Source organism: Geotrypetes seraphini, chromosome 8 (genome assembly GCF_902459505.1).
Source record: "Geotrypetes seraphini chromosome 8, aGeoSer1.1, whole genome shotgun sequence".
Taxonomy (NCBI): Eukaryota; Metazoa; Chordata; class Amphibia; order Gymnophiona; family Dermophiidae; genus Geotrypetes; species Geotrypetes seraphini.
The window spans coordinates 125,430,387-125,454,099 of record NC_047091.1 but is presented as its reverse complement, the minus strand read 5'-3'; the positions used below and the strand labels follow the sequence as shown (position 1 = coordinate 125,454,099).

General features: G+C 43.2%; 1 protein-coding gene across 2 annotated transcripts in view; it reads right to left on the bottom strand.

Moving 5' to 3' along the window:
* Window positions 1–599: 599 nt before the first annotated feature.
* EFNA2 (ephrin A2) overlaps window positions 600–23,713 on the bottom strand; it is a 161,101-nt gene continuing 137,987 nt past the window's right edge. Inside the window, exons 3-5 of one of the 2 annotated variants that reach the window (XM_033955269.1) lie at window positions 19,176–19,241; window positions 10,488–10,894; window positions 600–1,714 (exon numbers count right to left, since the gene is read on the bottom strand). In XM_033955269.1, the coding sequence (XP_033811160.1) occupies window positions 10,776–10,894; window positions 19,176–19,241 (185 nt within the window). In that variant the 3' untranslated portion in view covers window positions 600–1,714; window positions 10,488–10,775. The remainder of the gene's footprint in view (window positions 1,715–10,487; window positions 10,895–19,175; window positions 19,242–23,713) is intronic. The other variant, XM_033955270.1, reaches the window with a different exon arrangement.

Sequence of the window (23,713 nt, the reverse complement as noted above, 5' to 3'; positions counted from 1 at the left end):
TGTCTGTACATAAAACACTGTTTTACTCATGCAAATGCCTTTTAAAATTCTCTTCTTTGTGATGAGAATAAAATATATTTAGCATGTGAAATGAAAACGAGAGTGCTGAAGGCATCTCTTAGTCTGTCCCTGTGATCTCTTCCACGTTTCATCACTCTGAGACGATGGGAGCGATTTCCAGTGTCTGCACTGGATAAAGACCAGCACTCATTAACTACAGGCTTTACATTCATTCTTAAAGTGAAATTAATGTGTGGGTGTGAGATCCTGTAGGGTCACTTTACACCTAACTTTTCTGAGGTTGAGAGTTTACTGGAAAAATAAACATGAAGATTTTAAAAGCAAACTACGCATATATCTTTTCCTCTACTGATCTAAACACAGCTCTAAAAATATTGGCTCTCATAAAGAGGATTCTGTGAGACTATTAGATTTATTTTCTCAGTAAAATTTTTTTTTTTTTTTAAACCCCAGGATCTCAGAATACATTGATATAGAATGCAAATAACACAGAACCCCAAAATGTTCTGTAGTTTATGGATTTATCATGTTTGTCCATGCTGCTTGTCAACACACAGAATAATATCTTAAAAAAAAAATACACTGCAAGGTTCACATGCCTTTTTTATTATAAACAAAAATACAGAATCAAGTGTAGGTTGCAATTGGGTTACCATTTGCCACAATTTTCAAGCAAAATCAGCAAGCTTAAGGGTTCCAATTAAGCAGAATTTAAAACAAGAAAACAGTTTTGGCTGGTTTGATTTCTGTAAGTAGGGATAATGAAGAAGTGCAAGAAATAAAAAAGTTCATGAATCTTGCTCGACATAAAACACCTTTTGTGATACCGAGGAGACCCCGGAAAAACATCCTGTGAGTTGCTAGCACATTCTGGTGAAGTGTTGATGCCTTTGCCAAGGCAGTGGGAGTAGATGGTGTTCATGGAGCTGCTTTTGCGACTTTTCACCAAGTTCTATAAATGCATACATTTTAGGAAAGAAGGCAGAAGTATTGAATTTTTAGGAACTTTTCATAACGATGACCAGTGTATTAGTTTTTTATCCCCCTCTTCAGAAACATTATTGTTCTACATACAAAATATGCTTTATTTCAAACTTTAGACACCCAGGGGCCCTTTTATTAAGGTGCACTAAACGCTATGATGCCCAGAGGAATATAATGGATGTCTTAGCATTTAGCGCGCTTGCTAAATCGGTTAGTGCACCTTAATAAAAGGACCCCCCCAGTCTTCAAAAAATGTCTGTAAAATTAATTTTCAGCAATACATAAAAAATTACAGCATACCTATGACTATTTACATATATGTGAGGACTTACAAATATGTAGGAACATAAAATGGAGAAACATGGATGTAATACTTCATTGTAAACAGACAATTTTAAATGCCTTTATTTTGTCAAGAATGTAAAAAGAAGCACAATTTCAGTGTGCAAATGAGATGACAGTTTTTCATGCTACTGTATAAAACAGAACGAGATTAAAATGAAGGTTGTTTAAATTGGATTTCTTCTGCACAGAGTCAAAAATAAGTTATGGACACAGAGTCCCCAAAATTCCTCAGAAATATATTTCAGTGGAGGGCTGAATGCAATAGGGCAGGGCTTTCCCAACTGTGCTGCATTTGGGGTCATAACCTGGCCCGGACGTATATTGGCACATCATTATAACACGCCTCAGCGAATATTGGCGAGCACTGCAAAAGAGAGCAGTAATTACTTATTTGCTTGACATTACTAAGTCTGAACTTAAATAAATCATGTTTATTTAAAGAACCAGGTTTCAAATCCTACTTCACCCACTGACACTTCTGAACTTGGGCATGTCATCCTCCATTACCATTGACCATCCTCCATTTAGTACAGCAGTAACTATATATAACTCGCCTTGAGCCCAGATTTGAAAAAGGCGAATAATTAAATCTAAAATTCAAAATTACCCATTCCAGGGGGTAAAGAAAACCAGTTCAGATTTTTTTAAAATCTCCATTTCCCTCATAGAGGTAGAAACTGATATATGAGGGGCCGCTGAAAAGTTCCACATTTGTTACATACTTTTGCAATAACGTCTGTTTGTCTCGTTTGCACTGTCAACCTCAACGGCAGCTCAGAGCCCCATCTGGAGGAGCTTCGCGCATGCGCACAATGTCATTGCATCAAAGTTTACACACTTCCGGGTGCCCTTGAGCCGTGGCCGCCAGTTTAATGTGTCACGGCTTGCAAAGTTTGTGAGACACTGCTCTATAGTAACTCTGTTTCAGTGGAGTTCGATTGCTTTGGTACGAACTGAAGAGGGAGATACGTATGTCCATCTGCTCATTCTCTCTGCAAGAAACTCCCCAACCCCTATATGTCCTGTCTCTCTGTCCAAATTAGATTGTAAGCTCTTCTGAGCAGGGACATCTATTGAATAGCGTTGCGTACGCTATTCAGTGCTATAGAAATGATAAATAGTAGTAGCAGCCCAATCAAGAAGAGAATGATGTGGAGCCACGAAACTTCCAAGTAATTCCACACTTTTTTTGACTCTTTGTTTCATTTCATATAATTGAAATGAAAAGTGTGGAATAACTTGGAAGTTTTGTGGCACCACATCATTCTTTTCTTGGTTGGGCTGAGAACTTTTCAGCAGCTCCTCGTACAGTGCTGCATACATCTAGTATTGCTCTATAAATTTATTACTAGAAGTAGGCGTAGATATATAAGAACACATTATCTCTGCTAAAAATCTGCCTGAGACCTTAGTAGCTAGAAGGCTTCCTTCTCTTCACCACTACAAAATATCAGAAGAGGAATGGGGTCATCATTGTTTAAAAATGGAAAACAGCCACAATACCAACAGACAAATCATGATTCTATATAGTCAACAGAAGTAGAAATATGGAACAAATATTTGTAGAAGATGGCTCCCAATTGATTTTTACTCTCTACCATCTTATCACACAAACTGTTCTCTGTTTATACTGTTGTTTAGCTGTCAGTCAGTACAAAAAAGGGGTAACAGTAATAACAACATTTCTCTTTCTCACCTCTGCAGTCCACAGTGAGCTGTGCATGGTTCGTAGTTGTCACACGTTTCAATGGCAGGTCCTAAACCGGGTGAGGCTTCCAGCACCACCCCTGGCCATGGAAGGTTAAGTGGATTGCCCAAGGCAATATCATTATTACAGTATTATTATTATGTCTTTATACGGGGAATATTACAGCTAATGTTGACTGGTTTTAATTGCACTAATTCAGGTCCTGTCCAGAATAAAACGGTGTGATAGCCATGTTAGTCCTTTTAAAGGTAATACTGTATATAGAAATAAAACAAAAAATTAAATATGGTGATATCTTGTTTTTATTGGACTAACAATGCCTTTTTAGATTTGTTTTTGAAGGTAACCCTTCTTCTTCAGATAAGAAGTAGTTTTATCCAAGAACCTGTGAATCATACAGATAGCAGAATAGAATGCATGCAGTTTTGGGCATGATAGAGTTTTACAGAACTGATGGGATATTTTGGGAGTCCAAGAATTCCAATCACAGTTGATATTACCATTGATTTTTTTTTTCTCCAAAGTCTTTCCATTTTGGTTTGTAAATCCAGGTATTTTGTTACTTTGTCCAGCTGGTTTTCATCAATTCAATTATCACAATTTATTGCCACATCTATAAATCATATACAGTATTTTTCTTCTCTGTGCCCATGTTGTCAGGAGTGTCGCACTCCAAATGCCTGTCCATATGTATTTTAAAATCCCACAAGATTGTGACCTGCTTATTTTCTGTAACCTTTTCAAAGGTATGATCTGAATAGCTGCTTGCTACAGTAAAACCACTCCCTTGATGAGATTAATTTAACCAGTCAATTATGATGCTAATTATAGTCCCTTTTGGCTATTCTGCTACAGGCACTGATTATGGTCTACAGTTTCATCGTTGGTTTTGTATAATCGGCATTTGCTGTCATTTGAAATTTTTTCAAAGTTAGCGTTCCAAAGATTTGTTTGTAATGCTTGTTCTTGGGCTACGATCATTCTTTCAATTTCTTTTTTTAAGTGCTCCAATTTTCAGCTATTGCCATGATAGGTTTTTGTCACATTTTCTATCAATAGATGGATCGTTATAAATGCCAGCTTTTTCTGATTATGACTGGAATAGCCATACAGATAACTCGAAATTGGAAAAACTGTGATCATCTTAATTTTTCTTTTTGGTGGGAAGCATATGTTTAACTTATAGGTATGATAAAAATATTGCCAACATACTAAGGCATCCTAAGATATTTAATTTAGTTTAGAGTCCATTAATGTCTTTTGTACAATTGTTATAGTTCTTTTATCCTTCTTTTTGTTGGTATAATTCAGACACATCCAGGGGGGAAGGGAGGGGAGGGATATATCTTTAGTGTGATTCCTTGATGTAATTGTGGGGTGGGGGGCTTATATTGTTGCATTGCTACTGATTGAATTTAAGTGCTTATTTGTTATTGTTACTGATATGAATATTGTGTTGCACTTTTTGTTAGTAATGGAATATCAATAAAGATTTATTTAAAAAAATATATATTTTATGAATTTTGCCATACAGTGTCTTTCTTGTTGTTGAACTTGTATTCTACTTTTTGCTCTTTATATTCTATTTTTGATTGTGCTGTTCTCAGTCATGTTTCTTTGGAAACTCTGATGAACATGGGTTCTTTGCTTTTTGAAATATAGTTACTCATGCCATGCTTTTCTTCTTCCACTGTTTGCTTCACTTATGACAGGTCTCTGTTTGCGCTGATTCTTGGGGTATGTGGAGGCAGATTTTAAACATGAAGTACATATTCGAATTGAGATGTCCAGGTTGGGCCGTCCCAAGTTCTGCTAGTATTTTAGAACAGTGCCTGACAATTTAGAGTAGCGTATTGCAAACTGTGTGCCATGGCACAGTACTGTACAATGGCGAGATTCCGGGTGTGCCGCGAGAAGCATGTCGTGTAGGTGAGTCAGCCAGCACCGGTGCCTCGCCTCCTTGCTAGCACCTGTCCTCACAGGCACCTCTCCTGCTCTCTGCATCTCCCCACTGGCATAATAATTTTAGGATTAACAAGCTCAGGGCCCTGTATGGAGGGCCTACACGCATGCACGGACATCAATGTAATGACATCACACATATGCATGACATCATTGCGTCAACATCTGCGCATGTGCAGAGAATGTCCACCCGAGTTTAGTGTGCCGTGGGCTTGGCAAAGTTTGCGAGACATCTAGAGTTTATGTTCTGAATATGTGGTGAAATGGTTATGTGTGGCAGGAGCATTCATTTTAGAATAGCCACAAAACATTTATGTGCCAGAACATAAACGTTTGTTATTTATGCCCTCCCCCCCTTGGCTTAGTAAGGTGAGGCGAGGGGGTGGTACCATGTTGGTAGGGATGCTGGTACTCCTCCTCCTCTCTGCTTCTTCCCATTCCTCCCCTCCGTGCGCGTGCCCCCTTCCCTTCCCCCATATCTCTAGCTGAAGTTGTTGCTCGCGGCGTCAACAACGTGCTCATCGCAACCCCATCGGCTCTCCCACTGATGTCACTTCTGGGTGCCGCGCATAGGAAGTGATGTCAGAGGGAGAGCCGACGGGCTTGCGAGGAGCACTTTGTTGACCTCCGTGAGCAACAACTTCAAATAGAGGTACAAGAGAAGAGAAGGGAATGGGGGGAACACGCAGCAGGCGGGATTGGGAAAGGAGCAGGGGGTGGAGATGAGGGTGGGGGAGGGGTGCCACTACTCCAGGTGCCTCTCACCCTCACTACGCCACTGAAGCTCACCATTTTAGAAACATAAACATTTTGAGAGAAATTCTATAAAAGGCGCCTAAAGACAGGTACAAAATAGATGCCTAAACAAATAGGTGCCTAAGTTAGGCACCTAACTTAATTAGTATATTGGCTTTAATAAGCTCATAATTGAAAAAAAATTAATGAATTGGCTCATAGATGCCTATCTTCTTAGACATGATTCCAAAGTAGCCATATTTAGGGACAAAGTACTTAAGCGCCTATAATGTAGGCTTTTAAAACCTTGTCCTACATTGTAGGTGCTTACGTTTTAGTTAGGTGCCCCTTACAGAATCGTGCCTAAGTGTGATTGACATGAAATAGGTGCCTAACTTCAGCCGCCTATCTTTTTAGGCACCCAATTACAGAATCTGTCCCTTTGTCTTTCATGAAGCAGTCACAGAGCCTGGTATCTCCTGCTTGTTTCACTCTAAGGGGACATCAACGGCTGGGGAATTTGGCCAGTACAAGGTCCTTCACTATGGAATTCACTCCCTCTGTCTATTAGACTTCAATCATCTTTAGACAGATTCGAGGACTTTTCTCTTTAATGATGCTTATGTCTGATTGGAAGACGTGTAGTTGCTCCTTTTGTGTTTCCTTCCTCCTCTCTTTTCTATTTTAAATGCGCTGGACAATTGTTTAAATTGTAAGCCACATAGCTGGCTATAGGACTTGATTCTGTTAATTTGAACTACTGTTTTATTCTTTTATTATTTTTTATAGACTTTTTAAAGTGATTGCATTTTTAATAAGTTTTTATTATTATACACCACTTATTGTCAATAGCAGTAAATCAAATTATAAATCCAATCCAATCCTATTGTGGGATATCAAATTTTAAATAAACTTGGTAACTTGGAAGACCTCTCCTAAGTGATATTCAATAGGAGGACTTTTCTGAAACCTAAGCTTCTCAGGTAGCAGGTATAAATCCCATCTATCTTCTTGGGTGTAGATGTGCAATATTTATTTTTTAGGCCCACCCTTTTCCCGCCCAGACCACACCCCTTTGCTATACGCACACCTTAAAATTTTAGAAAGGTACAGGCTGCTGGCTTTTTAAAATCGGGATTCAGATATTTATGCAATACAGATATATAAATGCTAGTTTATCATGTCTAATATCCAAATAGCGCTTCTAAAATAAACACCATAATCTGTCAGTCACCTCATGGATGTAGGGCATAATTTATTGTTATTAATTCCCTGGTTCCTTGATCAAGCTTTTCTAAAGCATGCAACTATCCTACAATTCCAGAAGTATATTTGTTGACTGGAATTGTTCAAGTATTATTGTTATTATTAGGTTTTTATTCTGGCAAAGTAGTCTTTTTTACTTAGAAACTCACTGAAATGATTTCTTGTTTTTTTTTTTAAACAGTCAAACATTCCACCACTACAATTTTTTTTTTAAATAAATCAAAGGCTGAATTCTCCCAAAGAGAGAATAGAATCACCGAGTCTTAGATCTATGGCTCAAATCTTTGAGCCTCAGATCTGGCTTGATTGTAAGTCTAAGATCTCTAACTCCTGTAAGGTTCTGGTGGTATTCAACATTGCCATGTGCCTGAGATTTCCCTCTCTCCCTCATGGTTCACAATTTACTAACAAGCTAGATATTCTTTTAACAAAAACCTACCTCCTACAATTACTCCCCTCCCAAATGTCATATCCATAATCAGATTTAGATTATGAGGGGAGGGGGGGTGCTGAAAAGTTCTCAGCCCAACCAAGAAGAGAATGACGTGGATATGTTTCAATCAATGATCTGAAACAATGTCCAAACACAGAATTTTGGTTTTGCACATTGGCACTTAACAAAATAAGATAACACTCTTTTCAGATACAGTGGCAAAACGACGCTCAGAATTTAGGAAGTTGGTGGGTTGGGCTAAGAACTTTTCAGCATCTCCTCGTACACTTTATCTCCTCTTTCCTTAGCAACAAAAATGAATGAAAACGTTGTTTACAAGATGCAGATGCACATGAATTGAATCAATCTTCAGAGGCTTTATAGTAGCCATGTTTGTCCTGGAAAAATCTTTGTAGGAGGTGATACATTTAAAAGGACCAACAAAAAAAAGATGATGGGAAAATACTTGAGTACCTGACTGTAAAACCGCTTAGATAAACCTTGATAGGCGGTATATAAATAACTAATAAAAATATCGCACTTAACTATGCTATAGCTCAGGGGTAGGGAACTCCAGTCCTCGAGAGCCGTATTCCAGTCAGGTTTTCCCCAATGAATATGCATTGAAAGCAGTGCATACAAATAGATCTCATGCATATTCATTGGGGAAATCCTGAAAACCCGACTAGAATACGGCTCTCGAGGACCGGAGTTCCCTACCCCTGCTATAGCTAGTTCTGCAATTCCAAAAATTCAGTGCCGAAGCCTGGACATGGCCTGACATTGAGTTTCCATGCATAATGCCAGCTGCGGTCAGCAGAACACCCAGATTTTCCTTTCTCTTGCAACCCCAGACGTAAAATGGAATGCTAGTCTGAAGCCACTTTGGTAGCTGAAGTCTGTAAGCGATGGAAAATAATATCTGCGTTCCTTTGAATTCAATTTACAGTCCCCCAAATACGCCAAAGGCGAAAAAGAGGTTTAATATGGAAGGAGTATTATCTGATACTCAGTGTCTTGGGAGCTTCCCACATTTGTTACATACTTTTGCAATAACGTCTGTTTGTCTCATTTGCACTGTCAACCTCAACGGGATTTTTGAGGCGCTCCATTAGGTATGGCTGAATCATTTTATCTTTACTTTTATTTTTGAGAGCCTTTTGCGTGTGTCTAATGTTTAAAGACTGAAGTATGTATATTTAACTTCCGATAGCGTCTCTTGGAAATTCATTTACATTGTGATAGTAACAGCGGCCCTTTAAATAAGTTTGCAGCTTGTTTTTATGAATCAGTTTCTTTTTGTGTATAAATATCACTTTTAACAGCCCCTCCCCCCTTTTACTAAACCGCAAGAGCAGTTATTAGCGTAGGGAGCCACGTTGAATGCTCTGCACTGCTCCCGAAGCTCATAGGAGCTCTATGAGCATCGGAAGCAGCGCGGAGCATTCAGCGTGGCTCCCTGCACTAATAATCGCTATTGCGGTTTAGTAAAAAGGGGGGGGGGAGGGAGGTTAATTCATTCTACGTTTTTAATCTTTTGGTTCATAGACAACCCTGTGAAAGACAAAGGCGCGCGCCGACAACTGAGCACAAGACGGAGGCGCGCGCCGAAGAAAATTACAGTTTTTAGGGGCTCCGACGGGGGGTTTTGTTGGGGAGCCCCCCCACTTTACTTAATAGAGATCGCGCTGGCGTTGTGGGGGTTTTGGGGGATTGTAACCCTCCACATTTTACTGTAAACTTAACTTTTTCCCTAAAAACAGGGAAAAAGTGAAGTTTTCAGTAAAATGTGGGGGGTTACAACCCCCCGAACCCACCACAACGCGGCGAGATCTCTATTAAGTAAAGTGGGGGGGTTCCCCCCACGCCCCCCCCCGTCAGAGCCCTAAAAACAGTAATTTTCTGCAGCACGCGCCTCCGCGCTGTGCTCAATTGTCTGCGCGCGCCTTTGTCCCGGCGCGCTTTTGACCTGACACCAATCTTTTATTGGCAAAATCCCATTTTTTCTCAGAATGTTTAATCCTTAGCCATGGTTTTATCTCTCTATTTGTTTTACTATAAATTTCTATTACCCTTTCGTATGTAAGATCAAATGATACTCTTTTGCTGTTGGGCTTTCATTTCAAGTGTATTTTAATCTTTGCATGTTTTGTACTTATTATTGCATTTTTATGTATTCTTTTAATGTACAAAAATTATTTCATACAAGTGTGTCATGGTGGTTATCTATGCTTATTCTGTGTTATATAACTTGGCTTTGCTGTAATTTATTGTTTCTCCTTTTTCAGTACAATTTGTGGTCTGACATTATATCTGAATCATTGGCTAACACTTTGTTTATTCTATCTATTATGTTATGTTTTTATGTTAATGATTTCTATTAAGATTTTATTTATGATGTATGTTTTAGGACTCTTGATGAAGGCATAGTTGCCAAAACACAGCCCATGTTGAGTCCACCGCATGCTTAGATGATATTTTGCAACACAACAAAAGAAAAAAGAAGACCCAAAAATCCACAGAAGAATCAATCCAACAACAAAAACAGCATCCACAGGTTTTTGTTTTTTGTTGTTAGATGATATTTTGTTCATGCTATTTTGGTTGCCATTAAAGTGTGGTTCATTTGAAGACCTGGCTCGTTCTTTGGATTCACCTGGGACTTGTGCAGTGTATTTTCTCTGATATTTGGTCGGGTGTGAATACAGAGAACATCTGCTCTCTTCTTTTTTCTCCTTGGGCAAGTTACTTATCTCCTTCAGGTTACCCAAATGTAATTGGTAATGATTCCCTTCTTTTTAGAAATGTTCACAAGTCGAACTGCTAGAATTGTGCCATGAGTCCATCTGTGTCAGGCATAACAGGATATCTGTTTCATATGTTTTACCCTGTAAAGCACTTTAGGGCCTCGTTTGGATAAAATCATCATTATTCTGCATTTGAACTACAAATTTGCAAAGCAAATCCTCAGCACAGGATAACAAAAAAATATTCTCTGAAAGCCCGAGAAACCAATTAATCAGTTTGTCTTACCCATCCTTGGATATTTATCGTACTGAAGGTTTCCTGTACACTTGAAAACATCTTATAAAAGTCATCCTCTTTCAAAGGACGGAGACCTCAGGAAAGACAAAGGCCCATTTGATCAGGGACATCTTCAGTACATCCCCCACAGTGTACATTTTGACAAAAGCAGTTCAGAGGGCTCCTTCAAACTTTAAATGAAGTCAGCTGACTGTTGAGTCCATTTCTCTTGCATTCTCTCTCTCTCTCTCACTGTCTCTTTCTGGCTTTGTTGCTGATCCTTCTGATCACAGAGGTCTATGAACTGAAAATAGTCCAAAGGAGCAAAAGAGAGAGGCAGAGTCGAGAAGCCCTGAAGCTGCAGGGGGAGTTATTGCTGGTGAAAATTGGCTCTGGAGATTCATACAGTGACTCATCTGTGAGCAAAAGAAACTGAAGTTAAGAGCATGTTTCTTCTCACCTCTGCATACCTATAAATGTGAAGTCTACTTTTTTCATGTGCATTTATATACATGCTAGGTGGAGCAGATGGTCCTTATCGGGAATGTTTTCTTTGTGCTACTTTCTGTGTCTCTGCTTTAAATATGAGCACGTTGATGTGTATATATGGAAATGATGAAATACAATGAGGCGGATAGTCAGACTGCGGGAGGTAGGCCAGCTAACTCCTGTAGTCGGCGCTGACTGCAGATATTCAGTGCTGGGCCATTTCCAGTGACCAGCATTGAATATCTGGTTTATTTTTGATTGGCCTAAACGTAGCCAGCTAAGTCAATATTCAGTACTGGCCAATGAAGTTTTGAAAAAGACATCTAAGTCCGATTTGGGCATTTCCCGCAAGATGTCTAAATTTGGAGGCTCAGAAACGTCCATTTTCGAAAGACAAACTAGACGTCCAAAAAAGAATTTTTTTAAAAAAATTGCCTAGTTGGATGTCTTGGCCAACAGGGTGTCCAAAGGACGTCCGACTTTAGGGTGCCTAACTTTATACCCCATTTTCGACCACAGAAATGTCGAAGTCCAAAATGTCCAAATCCAGACCGTTTAGACGTGGAAGGAGCCAGCATTGTAATGGACCAGCTACATAGACATCCTAACAGAGCAGTGGGGCGTTAAAGGACACTGCTGTGAACTTCATATAAAGGGTGCCAGATGTACATTTCACCATATACCCCTTATAATTTATGCTGAGCCCTCCAAAACTTCCCCGAAACCTACTATATCTACCTGTCTACCACCCCAACAGCCCTTAAGGCAGGCACCTATATGACAGTATAGTAGGGCTCATACTTAACACCATAGATGTTGTGGTTAGAGTGCCTTATGGGTCTGGCTCCTCTTTTCTATGGTTTACTAGTCCACCCACCTGGCTACTTAAGACACCTGGGTGTTGCTCTACTAGGCTTTTCCATAGCAAGTGCTACTGTTCTAGAGACAGGTATGCCCAAATGACTCGGGTATGTGAAAACCATAATCAACAATACACTTTCACAAGAATGGATAATCAAAAGGGTACTGTAATAGTATTGGAACGTGAGCACATAGACCAATCTTAATGGAGGAAAAAAGGCCTCTGACATTGTGGAGGTGGGCAGGCCCCTGTCTGAGGCCTTTTTTCCTCCATTAAGATTGGTCTATGTGCTCACGTTCCAATACTATTACAGTACCCTTTTGATTATCCATTTTAGAGACAGGTATGTACAGTTTCAATCAGATTTTTGGGAGGTGGGAGGGGGTTAGTGACCATGGGGGGGGAGACACTGTGGGGGGTCATTACTTAATCCCTCCAGTGGTCATCCGGTAAGTTAGTATCTTTGTGGCACTTAAATGCTTCTAAAACAGATCTAGCCCAAAATGTCTGTTTCATCTAGGATGTCCTGGGAAATGTTCGATTATCGTCACAAGATGTCCAAGTCTAACCCGCCCAAAGCCCATCTATAACACACCCATAACATGCCTCCCAAGACTTCTCCTAGACCTTAAGACGCACAGTGGGCAAAACACCTTGCTAGACATCCAGAAAGTTGGCTTTGAAAATTGGCACTTGGACATCCCAGTGATTAGGATGTCTAAGTGCCAACTTACGATGGTTTTTGGACATCTTTATTTTTTGATTATAAGTTCCATAGTGTCCAAAGATGGACCTATTTGTGCAGTACAATTTGGCCACTAAACTTGGCCAGTCAGCACACAATATTGATGGCTATTGTATTCAGTGTCTAGGTCCTGAGCACCAGGACATTCGTTGTGATCTCTTTTGCATTTTTCAAAAAAGGACAATTAAAGCCCAACAACTTCAGTTTGAAAGACTTTTTGGTTCATCGACATTGAGCATGGTGAGAGATTCAGGACCTGATGCACAGCTTGCATTGACTCCGGCATCGGTATCGACACCACGTGTACCAATGCCGCATAGAGAGTGTTGAGCATTGGGTTCTCTCCAAAGACAGAACTCGATGTTGCCTTCCTCCATGCCTCACCCATTGGGGGATTCAGTATGTAAGAAACCTAAACAGAATAAACTTTCTTTCCTTTCTAGGCGTGGCACAGCATCGTCCCAGGCACCCACCTCCTTGAAGCATAAGAGCATAACAATTGAGGGAAGGAAGTGACGTCATCTTGCCGAATGGCAGTGTGAAGCAGAAGCTCCGTCGGGCTTTTGTTACTTTTGAGCTTGGCGCTTCCAAAGTGCGTCTTTTTTGCCACGAAATACGACAGCCCGGACCCCCTCTTTCATGGCGACCCGAAAGCGCCTAGACAAATTTAAATTCTTTGGCGATCCGCCAGAGAAATCGGGACCGGAGGCGGCAGGCAGCATGGGGGAGAAAAAGAAAATGGCGGCCGGACAGGCGACTCAATCGGAGTCGGAGGACGAGGGGATCCCCGATCAGCGGGGGGAGGTTGGTGATGCGCCCCAGAAGTCCATCACGGACTGGTTTAAAGAGCTGAAGGCGGAAATTGTTGGGGTGCGAGGTGACGTGCGGGCGGCGATTGCGGAGCTGCGTTCAGAGGTTGGCGAGCTGGGAGTCCGAGTATCAGCGTCGGAAGACCATGTGGCTACCCTCCACACGGTGGTGACCTCTAATTCTGAGACCTCGGCCCGCCTGTCGTCCGAACTCCGGGACCTTCAAACCCAAGTTGAGGACCTAGAGAATTGGTCTAGGCGCTGCAACCTGCGCTTTAAGGGCATCCCTGAAACAGAGGAGTACAGGGATTGCAAGGCAGTGGTACGGGACTTTTGTGAGCATTTGCTGAGAGCTGATGGAGCTGACCTGCCTGATACTATAATGCTGGTGCGTGCCCACCACAGTCTGGGAGCTGCACGAGCCCAGAGCACTCGTGATATCATTGCTTGCTTTGGGGAGTTTACATTGAAGGAGCGGATCTTATTGGCTGGTCGACGACAAGCTACACTCCGGTGGAAGGATTTGGCGGTGGGAGTATTCCAGGATCTGGCGTGGTCTACCTTGCAGAAGCGCAGAACGTTTAAAGATATCACCTCCGCCTTGCGCTCTGGGGGCCATAAATACCGTTGGCTCTTTCCCTTTGGGATGTGGCTGACCGTTAATGGGACATCTCGGAAGGTGAGCACAGTGTCGGAGGCCTGGGCGGAAATGCGAGCCCTGGGCTGTGGGACCTTGCGGGAGGAAGAACGGCCTCCAGCTGTGGCATCCACATCAGCGCAGAGTGCATCTTGGAATACGGCATTGCGCTCTGGCAAGAAACCGGCAAAACCCCAAACCTGACTGGGTTCGGATACTGTACTACTTTTAAGGAGCCGGATTTGATCTTTTGGCTGTGGTGGAGCCTCTATGAGTAGGCTTGGCTGCGCTGGGGACTCTGGTTGATACTGGCACCCCCAAAGATGTGTGACTTTCCTTAACACCCAGTTCTTTATTTCAAGATGTGATGTTGGGTTATATTGTTACTTGCTTATTTGGCTTTGAGGGGCAAGGGGAGTTTTTTGCTGGTCTGAATGGGGCTTGGGAGTTGGTGGAATGCTTGAGGGTTGAGTGCAGTTGGGGGGAGAAGGTGTGGCACGTTGAGTAAGATCTGCACTTTGGTTGTTTCAATGTTTTTGAGAGGGGTCATAAATGCCTTTGGGAGAGGATTGCACTTTCTGTAAGCTGGCGAATCCTAATGTACAGAGTTCGATGCAGCGTAGGGGTGGGGGGGAGGGGGTGGGGACTGGGGGGGGTTCAGGTGGGGGAGGGGAGGGCAAGGGTAGATGAGAAGCTTCTTACTGTAGGTTCGTGGAATGTTAATGGACTTAATAGTCCCAGTAAGCGTAGTATTGTGTATAAGGAATTGGCACGCATGCAATGGGATGTTTGTATACTTCAGGAAACACATTTGAGGCCTCGTGATGTGGCGGTTTTACGTTCCAACACTTATGACCAGATCTGGACACACCAGGGGTTGACACCAGGGAAGAAAGTGGGGGGCTTGGCCATATTGATACGAAAGGGAATAGGGCTTGTAGTTGATCAAGTTTATCGTGATGGTGCAGGGAGATGTTTGGCTCTTGTGGCTACTTTACAGGGCCGTACCATCACCCTTATCAATTTGTATGGCCCCAATATAGGACAAGCCAGTTATTTTGGGTCTATTAAAGAAGACCTGGTTGGTTTTGTGCAGGGGTCAGTGTATCTTGGTGGGGATTTTAATGTTACACCTGATGTTACTTTGGATCACTCTGTGGGTGGGACTCGGTCTCCGTCAAAGGCTGCTAGACGGGCTTTACTGTCTTTATTTTCTTCTCTGGGCTTGGTAGACTGCTGGAGGTTGTTGCACCCCACGCAGCGTACCTATACTCACTATTCACATGCACATAGATCGTATGCACGTATAGATGGGCTGTGGGTCCATCGTAATTTGTGGGGAGGGATTCGCCGGGCGGAAATTGGAGTTATTCAAGTCTCTGATCACGCGCCGGTGTGGGTAACTTGTGCGGGTTATTGGGCCGGGGAGGGACGCCGTTTTTGGAGACTTAATGAGTCTTTATTGAAGGATCCTGTTGTGGTTCGGGAGGTGAGTGAGACAGTAGATCAGTACCTCCAGATTAATGATAATGATACGGTCAATGATGCGATCTTATGGGATGCCCTGAAGGTGGTAGTTCGGGGTATTTTTATAAAATGGGGTGCTCATTATAAGCGTCGGCGGGCTCAGCGCTCATTGGCGCTTCATGAACGACTGGAGCGGTTAGGGAGGCTACATCAGAGTCACCAGGACCCCTTAGTATATGAGCAACTTGTTAAGGTACGGGCAGAGCTTTCTTTACTACAGACGGAGGAGTATGAGTTTTTGAGGACCCGCTTGAGGCAAACGGTTTATGAGTATAATAATACACCTGGATCTCGTCTGGCTAGGTTAATTAAACTGAAACAGGCGAGAGCGGCAATCACGATAATACGAGATGCGGGGGGGACGGTGCATCGTACTGACTCGGCTATTAGATCGGTTTTCCTTAAATTTTATTCTGATTTGTATGGGACTTCGCAGGGAAGAGATCCCATGGCTACTGAGGGGTACCTCTCGCAGTTGCGACTTCCTCGACTTTCCGACGAGGATAGGGAGTTGCTTAATGAGCCTATTGAGTTAGGAGAAGTCATGGGAGTCATTGCTAATTTGCAGTTGGGGAAATTGCCCGGCCTGGATGGGTATACTAATCAGTTTTATAAACTATTTCGCGAGGTTCTTGCTCCGTTGTTGGTTCGGGTTGCAAATGGGGTGCGGGAAGGTTCCCCGTTGCCCTCCACTATGGGGGAGGCCGGGATTTCGATCCTGCTTAAGCCTAACAGAGATCCGCTGGGGTGTGGGGCATATCGGCCGATTTTGTTGCTGAATACTGATGCAAAAATTCTAGCTAAAGTTTTAGCTCTTCGTCTGGGTCGGATACTGCCTTCTTTGGTGCATTTGGATCAATCTGGTTTTGTTCAAAAATGACAAGTTTGTGATAATATTAGACGCACGTTACACCTTATGTGGGCTGCACAGAGGACATCTGCTAAAGTTGCCTTATTGGCGATTGATGCCGAGAAGACTTTCGATCAGGTTGATTGGGAATTTTTATGGCAGGTGATGACGCGGATGGGGTTGGGAGCTTTCTTTTTGACCTGGGTGCAGGCCTTTTATGCGGCTCCAAGAGCCACTGTGTGTATTAATGGGGTTTATAGTGATTTTTTTTCCATAGAGAGAGGCACCCGACAGGGTTGCCCTTTGTCTCCTCTGTTGTTTGCTCTCTATATGGAACCTTTGGCCATTCGTATTCGGGAACATGGTGACTTATTGGGGGTGACGGTGGGGGATATTGAACATCGTTTGGCACTCTTTGCTGATGACGTGTTATTGTATGTCCGGGATCCGGAGGACTCGTTACCGATTTTAGTTGATCTTTTTTTGGAGTACGGGCAGGTTTCGGGATTTACGGTAAATATGGATAAATCTGAATTGTTGAGTGTTACCTTAGGGGCGGAGGATCAACGTCGGTTAGCTGTCCGGTTTCCTTTTCGCTGGGCTCCTGGGATTATTCGCTATCTGGGGATCCGTATACCTACTGATTTATCCCAATTGTATACAGCTAACTATGCGAGGATTATTCACCAAGTCCGAACTGATATTCAACGCTGGAACGGGTTTTGGTTGTCTTGGTGGGGTCGCATTGCAGTTTTAAAAATGAATGTCTTACCCCACTTGCTCTTTCTCTTTCAAACGCTGCCGGTTGCAGTCCCATATTTGGTGCTGAAACAGTTACATGCTTTGTTTTTTCGTTTTATTTGGCAGGGGAAACCTCCTCGTATTTCTAGAGCTGCTTTGTGGGCGGCCAGGGATAGAGGGGGGCGTGCGGTGCCAAATTTGTTGTGGTACTACCGGGCCGCTCAGCTGCGGCTCTTATTAGATTGGGAGATCACTGACTTTAAGTTGGCGGTGCGCCTGGAACAACATTTTGTGGGACGCCCCTGTTTGAAACATTGGCTTTGGTCCTCCTCGATGGGTATTAGGAAATTGGCGGTTCCAGGGAACCCGTTTTTGGAACATCTTTTGAAAATGTGGTGTGTTACTAGAAGGCGCTGGGGGGCTGGGGTAGTCCCATCGATTCTTGGTGCGATGCGTGAAGAGCCCATGTTCCCGGCCGGTGGGGAAAACTCTGTTTTTGTGTGGTGGGCACGATTGGGGTTATCTACCTTTCGCGATGTGCTTCAGAAGGGGGTCCTGGTGTCTTTTGAAACCTTCCGGATTAGTGCTGCCTTGCCCAGGGGAGATTTTCTGGCCTATTCTCAGATACGTCATTTTCTTAACTCTCAGAAGTGGGATAGGGGGCCCATTCAATCTCTCGATCCTTTTGCTCACATGTGGGTCACTCTTAGGAACATGCCTAAACCCATCTCTGTTCTTTACCAATATATTCGGGGCTCCTTTTCTTTTCCGGCTCTCTATCAGCGGGCTTGGGAGGTGGACTTGCAATGTAATTTTTCTGATGTAGAGTGGTCTAGAATTCACATGGAAGTGGGCAAGGCCTCTTCTTGTGCACTTATTAAGGAAAATGCCTATAAAGTAGTCCTCCACTGGTACTATATGCCTGACCGTCTCCATCGCATGTTTCCTACTGTTTCTGCCTTGTGTTGGAGATGTGGACTGGGTATGGGGACCTTTTTGCATATATGGTGGGACTGTCCAGTTTTGAAGCCCTTTTGGAGGAAAGTTGTGGAATGTTTATCACACTTGTTACAGATTTTATTGCATTTTTCTCCACAAGGATGTTTGTTAGGCCTTTACAATGTTAGTCTATATTCCTGGCAAACTAAGCTTCGGCGCTGGGGTTTGGCGGCCGCTAAATGCTTGATTGCAGCTCATTGGAAACAGGGTCTGGCACCTACTCATTTGGATTGGACTTTAAAGCTTCAGTTTATTTTTCAAATGGAACTGTCTATTGCAAAACGTCATGGGTACTTTTATACTTACACCCGGACTTGGACACGAATATTAGAAAAAAATCGAATCTTTAACTTGAGCTTCTTTCTGGGGGGGGATGGTGCTTGGGGGGGGGACTTACCTGAAGAAACAACAGGGAGTCCCTCCTGAAGGGTGCTGATGCTGGAGGGGTGGGGGGGTACTGTGGAGTTCTGGTTACTGATAAATATTGGGGGCTGTTACTAATGTTGGGAGCCATTTTTACTAATGTTGGGAGCCATTTTTGATATTTGTACTGATGGGGGAGCATTATGTGAATTGGTGTGCTTGTTATGTGCTTGCTTCACATTTGTTGTCCCTGATATTTATATTCTGGTTTGTATATTTTCACACTACAAAACTTTCAATAAACATTTATTGATAAAAAAAAAAAAGAGCATAACAATTGAATAAATTTAACTAGATAAAAACGGGGCCAGAAATCCAGTACTAACCAAACTAAGGTTTAGCTAGATAATACAGTTGCAGGCCAAAATCTACCCACTCATATTTTGAATAGGTAAGTTTAGCTGAATATTCAGTCACACAACTGACTAAGTGTGGCTGAGTGTCTGTGTAATGATTATTGTGTAAATTTTATCTGTTTATCTTAGTTGCTTGGTGGGTTTTTGAATACCTGTCTATTATTACACACCCTGCCTTATGTATGATAGCTGTGTACTAAAACTCTACAAACACAGGAAGGATGGCAGGTTATATGAATAAAACAAATGCATTACTTACTTGTTGGTCGAACATAAACTTTCAGCTTTAAGCAAGGTTTATCGACCACATTGGGCGGAGAGGAAGCTGAAAAGAAAAATATAATTGTTAGAAAATAAAAAGTACAAATTACTTTTTGAAAAGTCAACTTACCCCCCCTCTTCTATGAAACTGCACTAGCAGTTTTTAGCACGGTGAGCCATGCTGCTCCCGACACTCATAGAGTTCCTATGAGCGTCGGGAGCAGCGCGGGCCATTCAGTGCGGCTCTCTGCGCTACAAACTGCAAGTGCAGTTTCATAGAAGAGGGGGTAAGTTTGATAGTGTATGGCACAAGCTGACATTGGGGGATGGATGTGCTTATTGCAGGGTAGTGTGGCAAGGATGGACACTTTTTTATTAGGATTTTTGAAGAAATTCAATCAAGGCACTGTACAGCAAGAATAAGCTGGAGAAATCCCACCCGTCCTCGCGAGGAATCCCTCCGTCCCTATAAACTACAGAAATAGTTATTTCATTTAATTATGCTACTGAATTAAAAGCTCTGGTAGAAACCCATTTACAAATAAGCAAAAAGACTTTATTAATTTGGAAATATTAATTGGGAAGAATACATACTTTGTAAACAGGTTTCTACCAGAGCCTCTAATGTTTATAAATTTTTATCAACACAACTAATATACTACTTTATCCTAAAGCAAAAAAAAAAAAAAAAAAAAGAAATATAATTTTTTTCCTACCTTTGTTGCCTGGTTTCTGCTTTCCTCATGTTCTCATTCAATTCCTTCCATCCACTATCTCTCTTCTCTCTGCGTCTTCCATTTGCTCTGTTACTGTGCCTCTCCCTTTTTCCCCCCTTCCAAATTGGTCTGGCACCCATCTTCTTCTCTCCACTCCCCCCATAGTCTGGCATCTCTGTCTTCTTCCCTACCAGTGTCTTCTCCCCACTCTCTCTTCCCCATTTCCTTTCAGCGTCCTTCTCCCCCCCCATCTTCCCCATGTCCTGTCAGCGTCCTTCTTCCCCCTCTGTCTTCCCCATGTGCTTTCAGTGTCCTTCTCCCCCCTCTGTCTTCCCCATGTCCTTTCAGCGTCCTTCTCCCCCCCATCTTCCCCATGTCCTGTCAGCGTCCTTCTTCTCCTTCTGTCTTCCCCATGTCCTTTCAGAGTCCTTCTCCACCCCTTTGTCTTCCCCAGTGCTTTCAGCGTCCTTCTCCCCCCTCAGTTTTACCTTAAGCGTCTTTTCCTCTCCACTCCACCTTTCTTCCCTTTCACCCTCCCTGCCCCTTACCTTTGTGGCGCTTCCCCGCCCGACTAGCAACAGAACAGGCCCGGTCCGACAAACCTCCCTGCCCTGTAGCCACGAATCTAAATTACCTTTTTACAGTAGCTGGAGTATTGAAGCTGCTGTAAGAAAGTAATTTAGATTCGCGACTACAGGGCAGGGAGGTTTGTCGGACCGGGCCTGTTGTCGGTCGGTCGGAGGAGGCGCCACAAAGGTAAGGGGACCTGGCCGGCTGTGCACCCTCCCACCCTATGGCTGCACCCGGGGCAGACCGCCCTCCTTGGTACACCACTGCCGATCACAGCACACAGCCGATCGGAACGGAAGTCTTCCCGATGTCAGCGCTGACGTCGGAGGGAATTGCTTAAGCCCTCCCTCTGACGTCGCACTGACATCGTGGAAGACTTCCGTTCCGATCGGCTGTGTGCTGCGGCAGGGCAAGTAGGGAGAAGACGAGCCTCGCATCCAACCCGAAGGAACCCCGCGACCCTAGGGGGCGTCCCCACGGGATCCCCGTTCCCGTGCAGCTCTGTAGAATAAGCCAGACATAGGCAATAGACAATTATAGCAGAACAAAATATTGAACAAGAGGACACATTATGACATAGTAAGATATTAACAATGTAAACACAATAAATGCATAACATCTATATATATATATAAAATCAGAGGTATGTATGTGTGTGTGTATGTGCCGCGATCACGCAAAAACGGCTTGACCGATTTGAACGAAACTTGGTATGCAGATCCCTCACTACCTGGGATGATATGTTCTGGGGGTCTCGCGGCCCACCTGTACACGTGGGCGGAGCTACAAACATAAAATCCGATTTCACCCATTCATGTCAATGGAAAAAATGTAAAAAGCTGCCATTCTCACAGTAATTCAAAAACGGCTTGACCGATTTGAACAAAACTTGGTATGCAGATCCCTCACTACCTGGGGTGATATGTTCTGGGGGTCTCGCGGCCCACCTGCACACATGGGCGGAGCTATAAACAGAAAATCCGATTTCACCCATTCATGTCAATGGAAAATATGTAAAAAGCTGCCATTCTCACAGTAATTCAAAAACGGCTTGACCGATTTGAACGAAACTTGGTATGCAAATCCCTCACTACCTGGGGTGATATGTTCTGGGGGTCTCGCGGCCCACCTGCACACGTGGGCGGAGCTACAAACATTAAATCAGATATCACCCATTCATGTCAATGGAAAAAATGTAAAAAGCTGCCATTCTCACTGTAATTCAAAAACGGCTTGACCGATTTGAACGAAACTTGGTATGCAGATCCCTCACTACCTGGGGTGATATGTTCTGGGGGTCTCGCGTCCCATCTGCACACGTGGGCGGAGCTACAAACAGAAAATCAGATTTCACCCATTCATGTCAATGGAAAAAATGTAAAAAGCTGCCATTCTCACAGTAATTCAAAAACGGCTTGACCCATTTGAACGAAACTTGGTATGCAGATCCCTCACTACCTGGGGTGATATGTTCTGGGGGTCTCGCGGCCCACCTGCCCACGTGGGCGGAGCTACAAACAGAAAATCAGATTTCACCCATTCATGTCAATGGAAAAAATGTAAAAAGCTGCCTTTCTCCCTGTAATTCAAAAACGGCTTGACCGATTTGAATGAAACTTGGTATGCGGATCCCTCACTACCTGGGGTGATATGTTCTGGGGGTCTCGCGGCCCACCTGCACACGTGGGCGGAGCTACAAACAGAAAATCAGATTTCACCCATTCATGTCAATGGAAAAAATGTAAAAAGCTGCCATTCTCACTGTAATTCAAAAACGGCTTGACCGATTTTAACAAAACTTGGTATGCAGATCCCTCACTACCTGGGGTGATATGTTCTAGGGGCTCGCGTCCCACCTGCACACGTGGGCGGAGCTACAAACAGAACATCAGATTTCACCCATTCATGTCAATGGAAAAAATGTAAAAAGCTGCCATTCTCACAGTAATTCAAAAACGGCTTGATCGATTTGAACGAAACTTGGTATGCAGATCCCTCACTACCTGGGGTGATATGTTCTGGGGGTCTCGCGGCCCATCTGCACACGTGGGCGGAGCTACAAACAGAAAATCAGATTTCACCCATTCATATCAATGGAAAAAATGTAAAAAGCTGCCTTTCTCCCTGTAATTCAAAAACGGCTTGACCGATTTGAACGAAACTTGGTATGCGGATCCCTCACTACCTGGGGTGATATGTTCTGGGGGTCTCGCGGCCCACAACTCTATGTTGCTTGCTCAAGGGTGGGTTCACCCAAGAATTTATATGTTCTTGCTCCAGGAGGTGAAACTAAAATTGTTGTTTATAATCACGTTTTGCGTTAGTTGTATTGTATTCATTTTGTCAAATATTTAACATTATAATTTGAATATTGTACTTTTTATTAAGCTGTAAAAAAATAATTTCATTCACCACTATAAAGTATCTTTATTTGAATCCATTTACAGTGTTATTGCTATAATTAAATACCCGTGCAACGCCGAGGCATCAGCTAGTAACATTATACTTATAGACCACGTTACCAAAAAGTTCTACACGGTTTACAAAAGATTATAAACATTAAGCATAATAGTATATTTGAATGAGTCAGCTGGTCAGGTATTTGGAAAAAAGATAGGTTTTAGCTGTTTTCTAAAAGGTCTGTAAGAAACAGCTGTGAGCAACAATGATCGAAATTCTTTTTCATGAGAAGCTGCCTGAGATGCTAAAGAGTGATTTAGGAAATTCTTGCTTTTACAACCTTAGTAGACATCAGTGGTGATAAGGGTGGGGGAGGGGGGTTCGTACCAGGTGCCATGTTGGTGGGCGTGCTGACACCTCTCCTCCTCTCACCACGTGTGGCCCCCTTCCCTTTCCCTGTATTTCTAGTGAGCAACAACTTTAACACGCATCTCGCGACCGCGTCGTCTCTCCCGCCGATGTCGCTTCTGGGTGCCCCTCATAGGAAGTGACGTCAGCAGGAGAGACAATGGGGTCGCAAGGAGCACATTGAAGTTCTTGTTGCTCGCGGCGGTGACCACCTAGAGGTACGGGGAAAGGGAAGGGGGCATGCATGCAGCAAGGGGGAATCAGGGAAGGAGTGGGGGAGGGCAGAGACGAGGGCAGGGGAGGAGCGTCACTGCCCTGGGCGCCTCTCACCCTCGCTACGCCATTGGTAGACATCATAAGGTGTAAGTGGGATGGAACATATAGATAATGAGAGAGAGTAATAGGAATTAGAAAATAAGGGTGAGTTTATGTTTAGATTACA